Consider the following 15,367-nt stretch of genomic DNA (forward strand, 5'->3'; position numbering starts at 1 on the left):
ATTGAAAGTAAAAATAATCAAATTTAAGTGATTAAAAAAAACACGGTGGGAGATGACACCTTCATTCATTTTGGACAGTTCTATTATAAAGCTGGATTAGATGAAGATTATGAACTCCACCGAGCATAATCCCTGTCACCTACCTTTGCAGAAGAAAATAAAAGGCTGAATAGCTAAATGAAATTGATTTTCAAGGTGGGAATAGGAATAGCACCGATTTGTGACCTTGTTAATGGTGATCCTTAACTGTTTTGCTAGAAACAGAACAAATACGGAAACTCACCTCTTTACCGCATGTGATAAACATAAAAACAAGGACAAATGTTATAGCTTACATACAAAACAGGGAAGCCATTGAACAACTGATTCTTTGTCTAGTTGAAGCGATCCAAATCCCACGAGCACAAATTACACTAGAACCTAGAAAGCTAAAGCCTAAATTCTCAGCAGCGTACAACCAAGAATAGGACCATGACACCGTGTCATCGGAGCTGCTTGGCGCCAAGTTGGTCTCTCACTTCCAAGTGTGAGAACATCAACTTCGGATAATGGCTTAATGTCCCAATTCCATCTATCTGGTCCAATGAAGCCTCCAATCACGTATAAGTCATCACCTAGTCCAGTCATTGCAAAGCCAATTCTCTTTCGAAACTCGGATGCTGAACCTACAACCTTTCTCACTTCTTTGTCCTGCTTGAAGATTAATCCATGGCTCATTACATAAAGTGCATCGCCGACAACTGCCATCTGCCCTTGGAGCCACACGCATTCCTCAACGGTCCAACCGGGCCCTGCATTGTCTAAAACTTGCACTGTTGACAAATCCTTGTGCAGTACATGCACCTTCCCACCAATCACTACCCCCGAACAGGCTGAATTATGAGTGCGATGAAGATCAGGCATTGGAATCCAAACATCCTTGTCAGGATCATACATTTCTGCTTGAGATATTGATTTTCTGCAGCTAGTGAAGCCCCCAGCCACAACAATTTTTCCATTCAAAACGCAGCATGCAAACATAGAACGGGGAACAAGCATTGACGCACGAGGGGCCCACTGCCGGACTACAGGGTCATATGACCAAACTTCATCTGTTGCAAAACAACCATCTTGGTCACCAGTCAAAGGATCAACAGCATCACTTCCACCACCAATCACAAACAACTTTCCAGCAGTGGAAACAGCACCAAAGTTGGAAAGGTGCCTGATCTTTGAGGGAAGAACAGGGAGTGTAATCCAGAGATCTCGCATAGGGTCATACAACTGCCATAAGTTCTCTGGATCAAAAGCACAGACACATAACAGATCCTCAGTTGAACCAACCTCCTGCCGAGCTTTAAATAGTTCAGGGCTACGAATAGCTGCTTGCCAAGAACGAGAGACAAGCTCTAACACTGGGTGAAAGTAGAAGGGAACACGTGCAAGGCACCTAATTGCAACAGCATCAGGAAGTCTTTCAATCAGTCCAGACATTATATATTTATAACCGCTGTTTCATCTATTTCTGATAACTTTACACCACTGACTTTCTGTTATTACAGAAGGTGCACCTGCAATCACAATATTTATCCATTAACGTAAACTGATACTTTAAAATTCAAATTTAATGTGTTAGATGCAGTACTAATTTGAAAGACATGGTAATGGTAGACTTTGAATGAAATTCAAATTCACTTTACAATTTGAATGAAAATATTGTCTACAAAGCTTGGTAGATTTTCTTGGATATCAGAACAAATTAAACAAGAAATTTTTTGTTGTGTAAATGAAACATTAAGAATAACAACAAAAACAGTGCAGTTGAATATAATTTATGATAATATTGGCTCCCTTTATAAGTGTTTTTTTCATTAAACTATCTATATTTTAGAACTTGAGAAAAGATACAGGACATCAAACAAACAAAAATATTAGGGAGTATTGGATTTGCATGTAATAACATATTTAATTTTATATTTATTCATTATGATGGCAAATAGTAACAAGTTAGTCTCAAATTAAGACCCATAAGGTTTCAAACTAGTGGTCCCCCGTCTACCTAATGGTAGAAGTCATGTTGAAATGTAGACACTCACACATAATAATTTATTTCCTAAGAGTCAAACAAAGACAAGCAGGTTGTTTAAGATGAAGCCAAAAAAGCCTTCAAAGATATCTCACATTTTCACCCTCTCTGCCCCAGCAACTGTCCCATGTTCTCTCATAATCTTCAAACTACTCATGAATTTGCATTTTATCTACCTCCTCAATCCCATTGTAGAATTGAGACTGTATTTCAGGTTTCAACATCACCCTGTCTGGAAAATTTTAAAAAAACAACATAAACTTATTTATTGATTCATAGTTTGAATCCTGGATAGCAGCACGTAGTGGCTGGACCGAAAAACTCTATAGTGGGACAGACGCCATTTTGAAATTCATTATGTAGTTTATATAATGTATAATATACACATAAATTCTCAAAAAATACTCAAAATTAATCACATTCTTAATTAACAATAAAAAGCCATAGGTGTCTTAAACAAACATGCATGTAAATACTAGCAAAGGTCAAATACAAGTTTCCTAGATAGGAATCATCATCTTCTAAATTCAAGTCGTCTTATTTAAAATTTTCACCACTATTTACACTTTTTGAAATTGAAATCCCAAAATACCCCCCCCCCCCCCCAAGAAAACCCTAACTTCTTTATTCAAAGTGGTTTTTTGGAATCAACACAGCCCCACTATCGCCACTATTCAGCCTGCTATTTGGACCACTACAGCCACTACACTCTGCAATGCTGCTATAGCGGTGCTAAAGCGCGCTATTTACAACCCTGCTAGCCTGGTTCTTAAAGTTCAATTGACATCGACATATCTACAATTAGGGAACTTGACATCTTGTAAAAATTAGACAATTGAAGGATAAAATCTGGGTTTAAAAAGAAAACAGGAATCACAAAAATGCAACCCAGTATCATCCAATGTTGATTCCCTGTATAAGGGACACAAGAAAGAGTGATTACCCTCTAATAAATATGTCCATCCCTTCACTCAGCAGATTCTCAAGGTTTTACTTTTGACACCAATTTTCAATATACTCAAGGGAATAATAAGGTAAAATCCTATAATGATTAATTAATAAGCTGGATCTAATTCTCAAATCATGCCCAAATACCGACCTACGCTTTCTATGTTTTACATTTTGCTTCTATGCTTGGACCTGTTATTGAAAGTTACATAAACCCTCCCTAAGCTGCATTAACTTTAGCTTTGCACAACTCAGTTTCAACCCCAATACTGAAGCATAAACTAAAGGGTTGTGCTGACCAGTGCCCTTAGGACACTAAAAAAAAACTTCGTACCCCATTGCCCGGAGGCTCTTCGCTATGCGAAGGTATGGGGGAGGGATGTTGTACGCAGCCTTACCCTTGCATATGCAAAGAGGCTGTTTCCGGATTCGAACCCATGACCAACAAGTCACCAAGGCACAACTTTACCGCTGCACCAGGGCTCGCCCTCGCCCTTAGGACACTAATTAAGGAATTAAAAAACGTGAAGATTTTATTGAAAATCATTTGGGAGGACATTTAAAAATCATAAGGGACTGCATTTTTACACATGCCAATAAAAACCTTTCCCCTTTTACTTCCTTAACCCATGCCCTTAGGACACTGATTTGCATTTGTCTAAACTAAATGTGCAACCCCAACAATATAGCATTAAAATGCATGAAGTAGTTTAGGAATACCAATACTAGAGACACCTAATTCACTGAAATTATAAGATGGTCATATACCAGACTCCTCTCGTTATGAAGCACAAAATAAAGCAAAATGTTTTCTTGTCATCTGATAAACCCAAGAATACTTATATTGAACCTTCAGATGCAGTTGCTCCCAAGCAAAAACAAAGGTAAAAAAAATAATTTTTACATAGGACAATAAGTTGCATTGGAAATTATACGACATAGCAAACATATGTGACCAAAAGTTACAGCCAACATGAAAACAGCCTATTGCAGGGAGAACCCAAAAGCAAATATGATCTCATTTGAATGCAATGCAATGCTTTCATAATAGGATGTGCATACTTTCTAAAGAAAAATTGACCCAAAAAAAAACAAACTAATTCCCAGTTTCAGTGCATAACCCAAAACAAACGAAACTGAAAATTCGTAAAAATGTCTTCAATAGGGAGCAACAAAGAAGCCAAATTCACTTCTACGGAGAATAAAGCAATGAACAAAGTCAAATGGGAAAGACAAACAAACTCATGAACCACTTAGCGCGCACAGTAAAATAAGAAATTGAAAGATTTCGTTGAAATTGTTCGTTTGGAAATTTCCAAAACATCTCAGAATTCAAATAGGGATTCCAGCCCTAACATTTACTCACAAAAAAGAAGAATGAAATAGAAGTGTAATAACAAAATAATGAACAAACAAGTACGAGAATTGCAACAAAGTGGTAAAGCAAAAAAAAAAAAGAGTCGAAATTTGAAATTATAGAACAATGGGTATTGGATCAACTCCAAACAGAACCAAAATCAAAACAAATTAAGTACCTTCGGAAGTACAAAAAAACAATAATAATAAATTAGCAGATATAGGGGAAGGTGATTTACCTGGCAGCGAAGAAGAAAGGGATTGCGAAGAGACAGAGAGGAAAGGAAGGGAATTGGTATGTATAAAGAGTTTTACAATGTGGATGTGAATGTTGTGCGTTTCGGTTTTGCGTTACTTCCCCTCGCCTAAGGTTTTCTTTTTCAAATATGTGAAACGAAACAAAGTAGATAGAGAGATTAGGTTAATAGTTCTGATTTGGTATTTTAAGAATCAAAATAAATAATAATAACTCGTGTTAGTGTAAGTCATATAATAATGAAGGGATTAATTTTCCTTCCCCTTTGTTGCGTGCCCCGATTCACTACTCCTCCTCATTCATTGTCCAGAAGAATACCTCTCCGCATATTCTAAATTCCTTTTCATTTTTTCTTCCCCCACAACTTGTGGAATCTCCATTTTTGTTTTTGTTTTTTTTCTCTCTTTGAGTTGGACTATTCTCTTTTGTTTCATTTCCGTGCTTGAAAACTATGATGGAAATTTCATATATTCTACCTGATTGAGATGAGGGAATTTTATTAAAGGTAACTAATGGGATTTTTCGAGAAAAATTAATTACAGATAAAATTGATAGATACTTGGTATCAATCCCAAGATAAAAAAAAAAAAAAAAGATATTCTATATATTCTTATTCACGTTAGGTTGACATGCGAATTGCGCGTGGACAACAAAAAATTGAACGAAAAAAAAGGAAAGACTCGAACTCAACAACAACGACGTTTTTATTTCTCACTTGATATTGAGAGGTTTTATTTTACATAAGACTGGCCCATTCATTCCATAGCTGGCTACGTTAATTTGGATATTGACTCCTGATTTCGTATGGACCAGGTAATCAATCTACTTATTCTCTTTTTTGGTTTTAAAGATGAGTTTTACTTTTGAGTTTTATATTGTAAATACTTGTAAGGTGTGAAAAATAGAATGCTAATATATTTTATTTATTCAGGAAAAATAATTATGTATCGTACTAATTTTAAAACCTACAATCTCATATATAGTACTATCCAACTTCTCACAACTAGGCTGAATAATGAGTTTTTATTCAGCAAACATAATAGCCAATAAAAATATTATCATAAATAATTAATTAATGATGTGAATTAAAAAAATACTTATATATATCGGGAATCGATAATTTATAAGCATGGTGCTTTCTCATTAGTAGTTGTCATCAATAAGTCATTGTACTTTTATAAAGTATCTTAAGAAAAAATTAATTTTTTATTGATAAATATTAGTTGGGTAGAATTTTAAGTCAAAAGATAAGTTACATATATAGTGAGAATTGAATTTTTATGACTAAAGTTTAGGTAATTTAAATACAGAGTGAAAAATTACATTTTACTAGATAAAGTTATTTGAATGGATGCATTAAAAGTTGTGTTTGTTTCAACTTTCAAAAGAATTTATTTATTATAGTTTATGACAATCTTCACCATAGATAGAGAATAAAATTAGTGGAAAAATAACACATGAAGAGAGAGCACGTGAGAAGAGAAGTTGTGAAATAAAGTCATTTTGTTGAGAAAAAAATATTTTTATGTGAGAGTATTATTATTTTTTGTAACTATTGAGTGGAGTACTCGAGTTTATAAAGTGATACACTATTTGGGGGTGAATTACAATCTTGTAATCATTTTTGTGATAAAAAAAATACTTTTGAGACAATTCCGTAGACGTAGATAAAAGGTGTCGAACCACGTTAAATTCTTGTATTTGTTATTATTTTTCTACTGTGTAATTTTTGTTGTATTCTCACTATCATTTGTGGGTATAGGTAATTTTATTTATGGGAACGTTATTATCCAACAAGTTGTTACTTTAAGAAATTTAAACCTATAACCTTTTTCTCTTTTTCCTTTCAACCACCAAGTCAAATTTGGTTATGTTTGATAAAATTAATTGAAAAGTTGACTGGAAGCTAATTAAAAGTTGAAAAACTAGTGGAAAGCTAAAAATAAGTAACTGGAAGCTGAAAAATTAGTTTATTAAATTATAAGTGTTTGATAAAAATAACTATTGAAGTAGCCAAAAAGTGTAAAATGACTTAAAAATAATAAAATCATGATTTATTTAAAAAGAATAAGTAAAAATTTTGATAAATTTATTAAGGATAAAATGAAAAAAAATATAAAAAGCTAAAAACTAAGAACTATCATTTTAAAAAATGTTATTTCAAGCAGTATTTCAAAAAAATATTAGAAACTACTAAAAAACCTTATTCACCGAACAAATAAATAAATTTTCCAATTAATAAAAAATTAAAAATTTAACTGAAATATCTTGTCAAACATAATCTTTATATAACTCTTTTAAAACAAATAATTGTTAACTAGTATCCTATATAAGGAGAGTGATTGAGGAAAGAAAATAAAAACAGAAACAAAATTATCGAAATGCAAAAAAAATGTTTTTCTATAACTTTTAAATATTAAATATGTCTCCATATAATTTCTAATAAAACATTTTTCTTTTTAATTTCTTAACCATTATCCTAGAGACACTGATTAGTCCCTTAAAAATATAATCAATACCAATTCAATTAGGCAAATAAGTTTCCTAAAAAGAATTAAATAAAGACAATTAGGTTAGGGTTTTCTTAACCGATTTTTAAGTACGTTTACTCCAATGGTTCAAAAAAAAAAAGTCTACTCCAATAGTTACTCAAATAAAAAATCTATTCATAGATGACAGACAAGGCATTGTATTACCGGCGGATTATTAGTGGTATTGGTACGTGTCTAATTCTTTCAAATTAAGATTTAGATTATTTTTTTATGTATTTGAATAGAAATTGTTGAGAACATTAATTTGAACAAATCAAATGTTTCCCATTCAAACTTAATGGAGCTAAAACTGTAAGGGAGACTCCGATCCGGAGATGATGGTTTCCAATCAATAGCACACAGTGGTGAGAAGATGAAAGGGTAATAATTAACTATTTGTAAGCACTCAGATCAAGGGAGAGTGAGCAATATAAGGTTTTGAGTATTACTTAATTAGGGGCACATTACATATGGTCCTTCATTAGCGGGAAATACTGTTAGATGACATAATAATTTATTTATTTTTATCCATAAGAGTTAAAAATCATATCAAGAAACACATTACTTAACAATTTGTTATTTTGCAAAGGACTAACATGACAATCTAGGTCAACATATATAAAAGAGTGACTCTTGCATGAAAGAAAGGGTGTTCTAGTCATTCTTTAGTGATTCCGTAATTTTTATGTGTAATCGAAATACTTATATTTGATGATGTCTTATAAGATCATAGGAATAACATGATGAGTTGGTCCTCACAATTGATGACAATGTAAAAAAAAAAAAAATCAATATTATCGTAAAACATTTTCATAAAAAAATATATATTTAGTCATAAATTAAAAAACAAACATTATATTAATAACAAAGTGTAGTCAACAAAATGGTTAGATACTTCATATTTATAGCATATCAACTTAAAAAAATATCCTACTTATAATTTTCTCTGTAGTTGCTTAAAAAAATGATTAGTTTTGTGTCTGTACTCAATATGTCCATATGTGATTTAAAAATTCACGTTAAAACTAAAAACTTTTAATATAAATTTATGGAATTTAATGAGCAATGTACTTTAGAAAGAAAAACATAAATAATGATAGCTGACAAATTAACTCGTCGAATTTCTAACTATTTATTTTTATATATGAAAAGAAATTACTGAGAATTTCAATTTCAACAAATTATAGTATTTAATTTCGAATCAAATATAATTACTCACAGAAATAAATGTAGACTTAAATAACAAAATACCGTAAAAAAAATTTAAAAAATCAAGCATTCTATTAACTATACTTATGTATCAAATTCCTCCATAGCTGTTTATAAAAAAGTCTTTTAGTTTTGTGAATATGTACCTAATTGATAAGGTTCATACGTGATGCAAAAAATTCAATGTTAAACTCTATAACTTTTACTATAAATTAAATGATCGGTGTACCTTAGAAAGAAACAAATAAAATAATAATAGCTGACAAATTAACATTTAATAAATAGACCAAACTCAATTTTAGTCTTCATGTTCAATAAAAGTTTTATTTGGTTCTAAATATTTTATTCTAGAGTAAATTACAATTTTAGTCTTCTTTAATTTTTAATCCTTATTTTGATTTCTCTATTTTTTTTCTCATCATATTATTCTATTTATTTTAAAAAATTTATAATTTTTGTTCAATACTCAATTTTGCATATGTTTATTCTTGTTATGCTAGTCCAACTAAACTTTAGACATAACATATTCACTTGAGGTGATATAAAAACTAATTGAATTAATTAAATATAAAAAATATGTAAAAATAAGAATTGAACTAAAATTGTAAATCTTATAAAATAGACTAAATTGGTAGGGGAAAAAGGTCACATATTAACCATTATAAAAAAATTAAAATTAAAATTTACCCTTTATTTATTTATACCTTGAAGAATGCTATTGATATATATTTTTAAACAATTTTGTATTATTGTTACAGTAAAAAAAAATTGTATTATTGAATACAATTCATATAAACTCTACTAAATAATGTAGGTTTCACTTTTTCTTGAATGATATTCGCATAGATTTTACTCAATGTTTGAAAATATAATATAAAGGTATATGTTGCTAACATTTTTCTTTTATACATGTCATGTTTTTTTTATAAAAAAAGTCATCATTAATCATAATTGAAATGAAATATGAATTCAAATCTATCTAATTTGGGACAATGTAGAAATTTTGAAAAATTAGTAAAAAAAAAAGTTTTAGTCTTGAAAATATTCAGAATTATACACACATCTGTATTTGCTTCCCAATATCTTTAGAACACTCCAAAGTTATTTCTCAAAAATTGAAATACTCAACATCTTTGAACCTCTAGTCTTTATTAAACTAGAAATAAAACCATATGGGTTTCTTACGTCATGTAAATTGTGTTAAGAAAAATCCATTGATACACTTTTGTATATAACTGTGTAATAAATTGTTAATTAGGCATGCTTTATTCTGTCACCTTTTAACACGTAAATCATTCTTTTAACTTGTGTGGAAGTAGTTTTTAATGATGTGTGCATTTTTATATTGGTCTTCAAAGCTTTATACATATGTCAAAATAAAAAATGCTTGTGTTATGTTTAGATATTCATAGAGGCGATAAAAATAGGTTAATCCGCTTGTTGACTATTAAAAGAAATTAGTTGAATAGGATATATGATTGTGGTAAATTCTATGGTATTATTTTTTATTTTTATAGATAAGAAAGTAAAAAAAAAAAGTTGAGATAGTTTGGTTCATTTTTATTGAAGTAAATTTAAAAATTTAAACTCTTCACATGGAGTGGGAATTGGTCTGTAAAAAAAAAAGTCAATGGATTAATAATCTTCTAAAAAATAAAAATAAAAATAAAAGAATTCAAATATACAGTCATACAAATTTTATTGCTAACATATTTCTCAGGTTACTTGTAATATATTTCTCAGCTTTAAACCTAACACTAAGTTTTTTTTTTTTTTTTTAAAAAAAAAGAAGAAGAGAATGTTGCCTTTTGGAATCAAACTCACTAAGCTCGACATTTTTTTACATCATTCAGAGACACACACAAAAAGCATCATTCCTCAGCTTAATATAATATATCTAAACAATGACCTGAGTGAATTATATATATTCCATGTCAGTCTGAGTTATAAGCTTAATTTAGTAATAAAAAGAGAATATAAAAAAGTTATGAATTTAATTTTCTTCTTGGCTAACAAAATATTAACATTTAACCACTAACATTTTTGTCGATAAAAAAACAAAAACCATAACACCCTGTATTCTCAGTTTTGTTCATCTACTTAACTTAATTAGGCATACCTAACTTGTTCCAATCAAGTGACCTTTATGCAATATGACTTCAATATCACTATATTTATAAAATTTGTTACACGAGTGGTAACTTGGCTAAAATTGATGAGTCACGGAGCACTCATCGATCTTATACACGCAGATAATGAAATGAAAAAGAAATTGGAAACTGATGTATCTCTTAACCTATCAAGATTTGAAAGCATGCGATAAGAGCACGACGTTTCACTCTCTCCAGCTTATCAACACAATCAAGCACTCTTGTTTCAATTAATAATAATCTATGTTACATGATGATGATGATACCCCTTATTTTTTTATCACTTTTTTTTATTATATTATATCAGCTATCATAATTATATTTATCCTCTTTCTATTTTCTTTTCACTCAAGATTTCAAAATAGCATGAATTGTCCATATGTCATTATTCTTCAATTAAATTTCTAAAATATGCTTCACAAATCCACCAATTTTGTATTATTTTTTTATAAGTAAAGAGTTAGATGGGTTGGATCCTAAAGGCTCACCAATGTTAATAAGCCTCAAAGCTCAAATAATACTTACAGAAATACTTTCATATTACTCACCACCAACAAGATTATTACATCAACAGTAAAAATTAAATTCACATTCTTTTGGGATATGAATTAATTCCTTATTAATTGAATAACCTAACTTGCTTTTCTTTAAATACACCGATCAAAACTGGTTTGTAGAGGCACATATCATGAATTTTTGTTTTCAGAACTAGGAGTTGTGAAAGAAAATAAAAAATACAACTTAATTAAACTAAGAATATAATTTAGAAAACAGTTAAAATTCAATAAAATTTAAAGTTGATTATAATTTCAACTGTGTTAAATTTTAATTATAATTATTATTGTACATTGTCCTCTAAAGTCTACTTGTCTTATTTTAGAAGAGCTCAATTCTTAATGTAGGAAGTACATATCCTGTGTATTTAAAAAATTAATTTAACTAAAATTTTGTTCTGTTGATCATAATAAAAAAAAACTAGAATATAAAAAATGCATTTTTTTAATGGCAAGCGTGTTAATATTATTGATAAAACCAATTTCAAGCACAAGTTGTGCCTAAATTTGTAGAAACACCAGGTACAAAAGCACCATGCATTTGACACGTCTGATTAAAAATCTTCACAAACAATTTAATTCTTCTTAAATTCATTATTAATATTTATTTATAATTTTAAATTATACTTTTTTTAGATTTTATATTATTGAATAAGTTATAGGCATAGTATTTATGATTTAAATATTTTAAATAATTCCAATTTAAATTCTACTTAAATTAATCATGCCGATATCACATATAATTTTAAGAAATCTTCTCATTTAACATTCTAGATGAAACGTAGAATGAAATGGAGAGTATTGTTCCAACTCAGTGGTTGACCCAAAATTTGGCACTGACCAGAATTTTGGCAGTATGTCACGATAGAAACTAAGAATCAAAACACAGTTATATCTTAGCCATCAATAGAAGAAACAGAGAAATAAAAATGTACATGAAATATACAGGGGAAATTTTAATCCTAAGTTTTTTAATAAGGATAAAGGACAAATGATACCAGTAAGTGAGTATGCTCGAAGCAGTAGAAGATAATAACAAAGTTTAAAAAAATGTGCAACGACGTTGTCTAGGTCATGGTCTTGAAGGTGAAAGTCAAAGTCGTTGCAAGGAAAAACATGATGACAAGCAAAGAACATGGCAATTTTGTTGAACTTGAATTTCCATGATATGAGGCACCGACACTTCTACTGCCTCCGATCGTTGATGAAACAGTGCTAGATCCAATTCCTATGCCAATAAAAATAATAAAAGTGAGAGAAACATAAACCAAAATGCTCACATTTTTCTGGTGTTGAAAATGTCAGTGTATGCAATAAGTTTGACATAAATTCTTGGGCCACTAGGAATTAAAGGAAAATCTGTGAGAGTAATTTTGTGACACACTCTATAGTGTAAAATTCATGTTGAATTTTTATGAGCAAGAAATTAGACCCAGTAAATTAAGAGTCTCTCCTCATTTTTTATTGAAAATGTCTAGCATTATTAGGTGTGTATAATTTTTGGGCGAGAGAAATGTTAAGGACACTCTATATAACATATATAATACTTTTTTTTTAATATTTTTTTATAATTGATTAAAATTTATTAGAAATTATCATTTTTTTAGATTTTGTTCCTCATTTAATAATTTCCTGATTTATATTAAATGAAAAATAAAATTGAGTAAAATTGATTATTTTTAATAAATTCTAATTAATTATAAAAAAAGTTTGAGAGAGAATAATATAGAGACTACCGTTAAGATTTTCCTTTTCACCAATGACTATGCAAATTTTTTAATTTATAAGAAACAATTAATAATACAAAATCATGTGTAGTGAATATCATGATAGTCCTAATTCATCTAATAATTTATGTGATAAGACATCTTTATTACCCCAAATTGTTGAGCAGGTGTCATCGAGGCATCTATTACTATTTCTTAGCTAGACTGCATTTTTAATGTGACACACACACCTCAATGCATGATCAAAGTAAGATAAATGCTTTGCTTAAAAAACAACTATGGATTTCTCAGTCCGGTACGTACCTGAAGGGGAATTTGGAAAGTAGGAAACAGAAACACCTTGTGAGGAAGAAGCCGAGGCTGAAATCATGACATAGCAAGGTAAGCTTTTCACATGTCTCATTTACATAGTGTAAAAATATTCAGGTACAAATTAAAGTCATACCACTGCAGGAGGTAATAGGAGGTGTCTGAACATTGCAAGCAGTAGGGAGTGCCAAAGCCCTAGTCTGATTGATGTTGAAACTTGCAGCAATAGATGAAGCACCACCATTAACAACCTCACATAGGCACAGTGGCTGTGACCGTACCACAAAGGCAAGTTGAGAGCAACAAGAAGAAGAAGGGATAGAGGCATTTCCTGTAACATAGTCAAGGCATGGAGCAAGACTTATGAACACATTGGTGCAACTACTTGATTGATCAGATTGAGCCAATGTGACACCCCAAAGAACCATTACAAGGGACATGCTCAGCAGCATCTCAATTCTTCTTGGTGCCATGATATTCCCCCACCAATGTTGGTGATCAAATGAGAGAATATTAATTTAAGTGCTCAATGTGTTTCTTTGGATCTTTGAGGTAGAAAAGTCACAATGGAATGACTTAGTGTCACAAAAAGTGTGAATTAAAGAGAGTGGCAGCTGGCTAGCTTGTGAAGCAGGTGAACAACTTTTTTTTACTTTACATTGGCAGCAGATTCTTTGTTAAGAATCTGACTGAAACTTTACCATTTTGATTTAATAAAGTTGCCCTATGTGTCGTTCTATGCTTCTTATCTTTTCTTTTCTTGCTATTTTGATATGTCCCTAAGGCATGAATAATATTGCGGGTATTGAAGGAGCGAATGTGTATAATGTATATCATCTTTTCATGATGGCTTTACTTTTGAGAATGATTTGTGGTGGAATTAGTGTGCCTATGCAATGGTTCATGCTTTTGTTGGTGCAATAATTATGATGCATAATGGAGAGGGCTACTTAAAGGGAGTTAAAATGTTAACGCATTTGAATAATAACAAAAAAGAATGCTTAGAAGAGAAGGCAAGTTGTGGGCATCCCCGTTGAAACATGGGATACTTTTTTTGCAACAACTTTTCCATTTTTCTATTTCCTATATATGTATGCACAGATGATGTTTGTCAAAAAAAAAAAAAAGCATGCACAGATGATCACGCTAAGAATAAAAAGAAAAAAAAGATTAATATTAAACCAAAAATTTATTGATCCGAATAAAATTAAACTCGATCTTGTGATAAAAAAACGTGATTAATAGAAGAGATCTAATAAAAAAATACTATAAATTTCTTATTAGAAACTAATTATTGATAAAATTGATAAATATTTTGTATCAATAATATAATAATAAAAAATAATTAATATTTTTTATAAAAAAATTATTAATATTAAGGAATCCTATTTTGATGTGTATGGTAAATATCTGTCATTGACATGTTCACAATAAAGCATGTGTAACAATTTGACATAACCCACCCGTATAATAATAGCCTACCCCTTGAGGGACCTTAATCACTCATTGATGTTCTAACAAAAGCTCTAGCATTTAGATCCATCGTTTTCTAAGAAATGAAACCCTCAATATATTTTTCCTTCACTTTAATAAGATGATAATGTGTTAAGACCTGCTACTTTTAGTTAAGCACTGAGGTTTTATATTCTCACTTTAATGATGACAAATTGTTTGGGGAATTGGTTTTATTTTGGTTAGTTCCTATGGTCAATTTCAAGTGTGTAACAATTTTGTCCAGCAAGTCCTACATGACATTCTTGATTGGAATTTTTAGTATTTATTCCTCTTCTTCATAGTCTTCTAATTCCTTCACTTTGTTTGCGGCTGACAAAGGCAAATAGGCAAGGTGCAATAACAACTTAAAGATTTGAGAAAGCGTCCCTTGCTGGATCAATTAGACTCTTACAATACAATAGGAAGATATATCCTCAAACTACTGACAGATAATTTCATCGTTGCAATTTGTGAAAATTTTGTGTTACCATATAAGATCATGTTCTGCACTAGTTTGTGCATGATTTTCTAATACAAATTAATGTAAAAAATCCTAAAAATCAATTTCCATCAAACTACTGAAACTGGTCTAGCCAACCATACCAAATTGTAAGTTTGTAACAATAACTGGGGCAATTGACAGGAATGGTCTTCACTAGAAATGTTAGTCAAGTTAGTTGAACTCCTTAATCATATTCATATCTACCTTGTCCTCTATTGTAGCATATAAAATCATTCCTTATCTCAGTGTAATCAAACATAGACCAT

General features: G+C 30.5%; 2 protein-coding genes across 3 annotated transcripts; both read right to left on the reverse strand.

Moving 5' to 3' along the window:
• Positions 1-196: 196 nt before the first annotated feature.
• On the reverse strand, positions 197-5,092 carry LOC114406870 (F-box/kelch-repeat protein SKIP30-like). Of its 2 annotated transcripts, XM_028369706.1 has the most exons (3): positions 4,609-5,092; positions 2,161-2,297; positions 197-1,550 (listed from the first exon to the last, which is right to left on the reverse strand). In XM_028369706.1, exon 3 carries the CDS (start codon positions 1,471-1,473, stop codon positions 436-438), a length of 1,038 nt encoding a protein of 345 aa, XP_028225507.1. In that variant the 5' UTR covers positions 1,474-1,550; positions 2,161-2,297; positions 4,609-5,092; the 3' UTR covers positions 197-435. The 2 variants fall into 2 exon arrangements, with proteins under 2 accessions (XP_028225507.1, XP_028225506.1); XM_028369705.1 differs by lacking the exon at positions 2,161-2,297 and having other exon boundaries at positions 4,609-5,090.
• Positions 5,093-11,812: 6,720 nt separating this feature from the next.
• On the reverse strand, positions 11,813-13,843 carry LOC114406871 (non-specific lipid-transfer protein 3-like). The gene is made up of 3 exons (XM_028369707.1): positions 13,242-13,843; positions 13,100-13,156; positions 11,813-12,297 (listed from the first exon to the last, which is right to left on the reverse strand). The coding sequence occupies exons 1-3, from the start codon at positions 13,576-13,578 to the stop codon at positions 12,137-12,139; spliced, it is 555 nt and encodes a 184-aa protein (XP_028225508.1). The 5' UTR covers positions 13,579-13,843; the 3' UTR covers positions 11,813-12,136.
• Positions 13,844-15,367: the final 1,524 nt, after the last annotated feature.

Source organism: Glycine soja, chromosome 3 (assembly GCF_004193775.1).
Source record: "Glycine soja cultivar W05 chromosome 3, ASM419377v2, whole genome shotgun sequence".
Classification (NCBI taxonomy): domain Eukaryota; kingdom Viridiplantae; phylum Streptophyta; class Magnoliopsida; order Fabales; family Fabaceae; genus Glycine; species Glycine soja.

Coding starts and splice junctions, on each gene's coding strand:
- LOC114406870 (XM_028369706.1), bottom strand. CDS start 1,473: ATGTCTGGACTGATTGAAAGACTTCCTGATGCTGTTGCAATTAGGTGC.
- LOC114406871 (XM_028369707.1), bottom strand. CDS start 13,578: ATGGCACCAAGAAGAATTGAGATGCTGCTGAGCATGTCCCTTGTAATG. Junction 13,157..13,241: donor TCCTATTACCTCCTGCAGTG/GTATGACTTTAA, acceptor TCATGATTTCAG/CCTCGGCTTCTTCCTCACAA. Junction 12,298..13,099: donor CTTTCCAAATTCCCCTTCAG/GTACGTACCGGA, acceptor TTATTGGCATAG/GAATTGGATCTAGCACTGTT.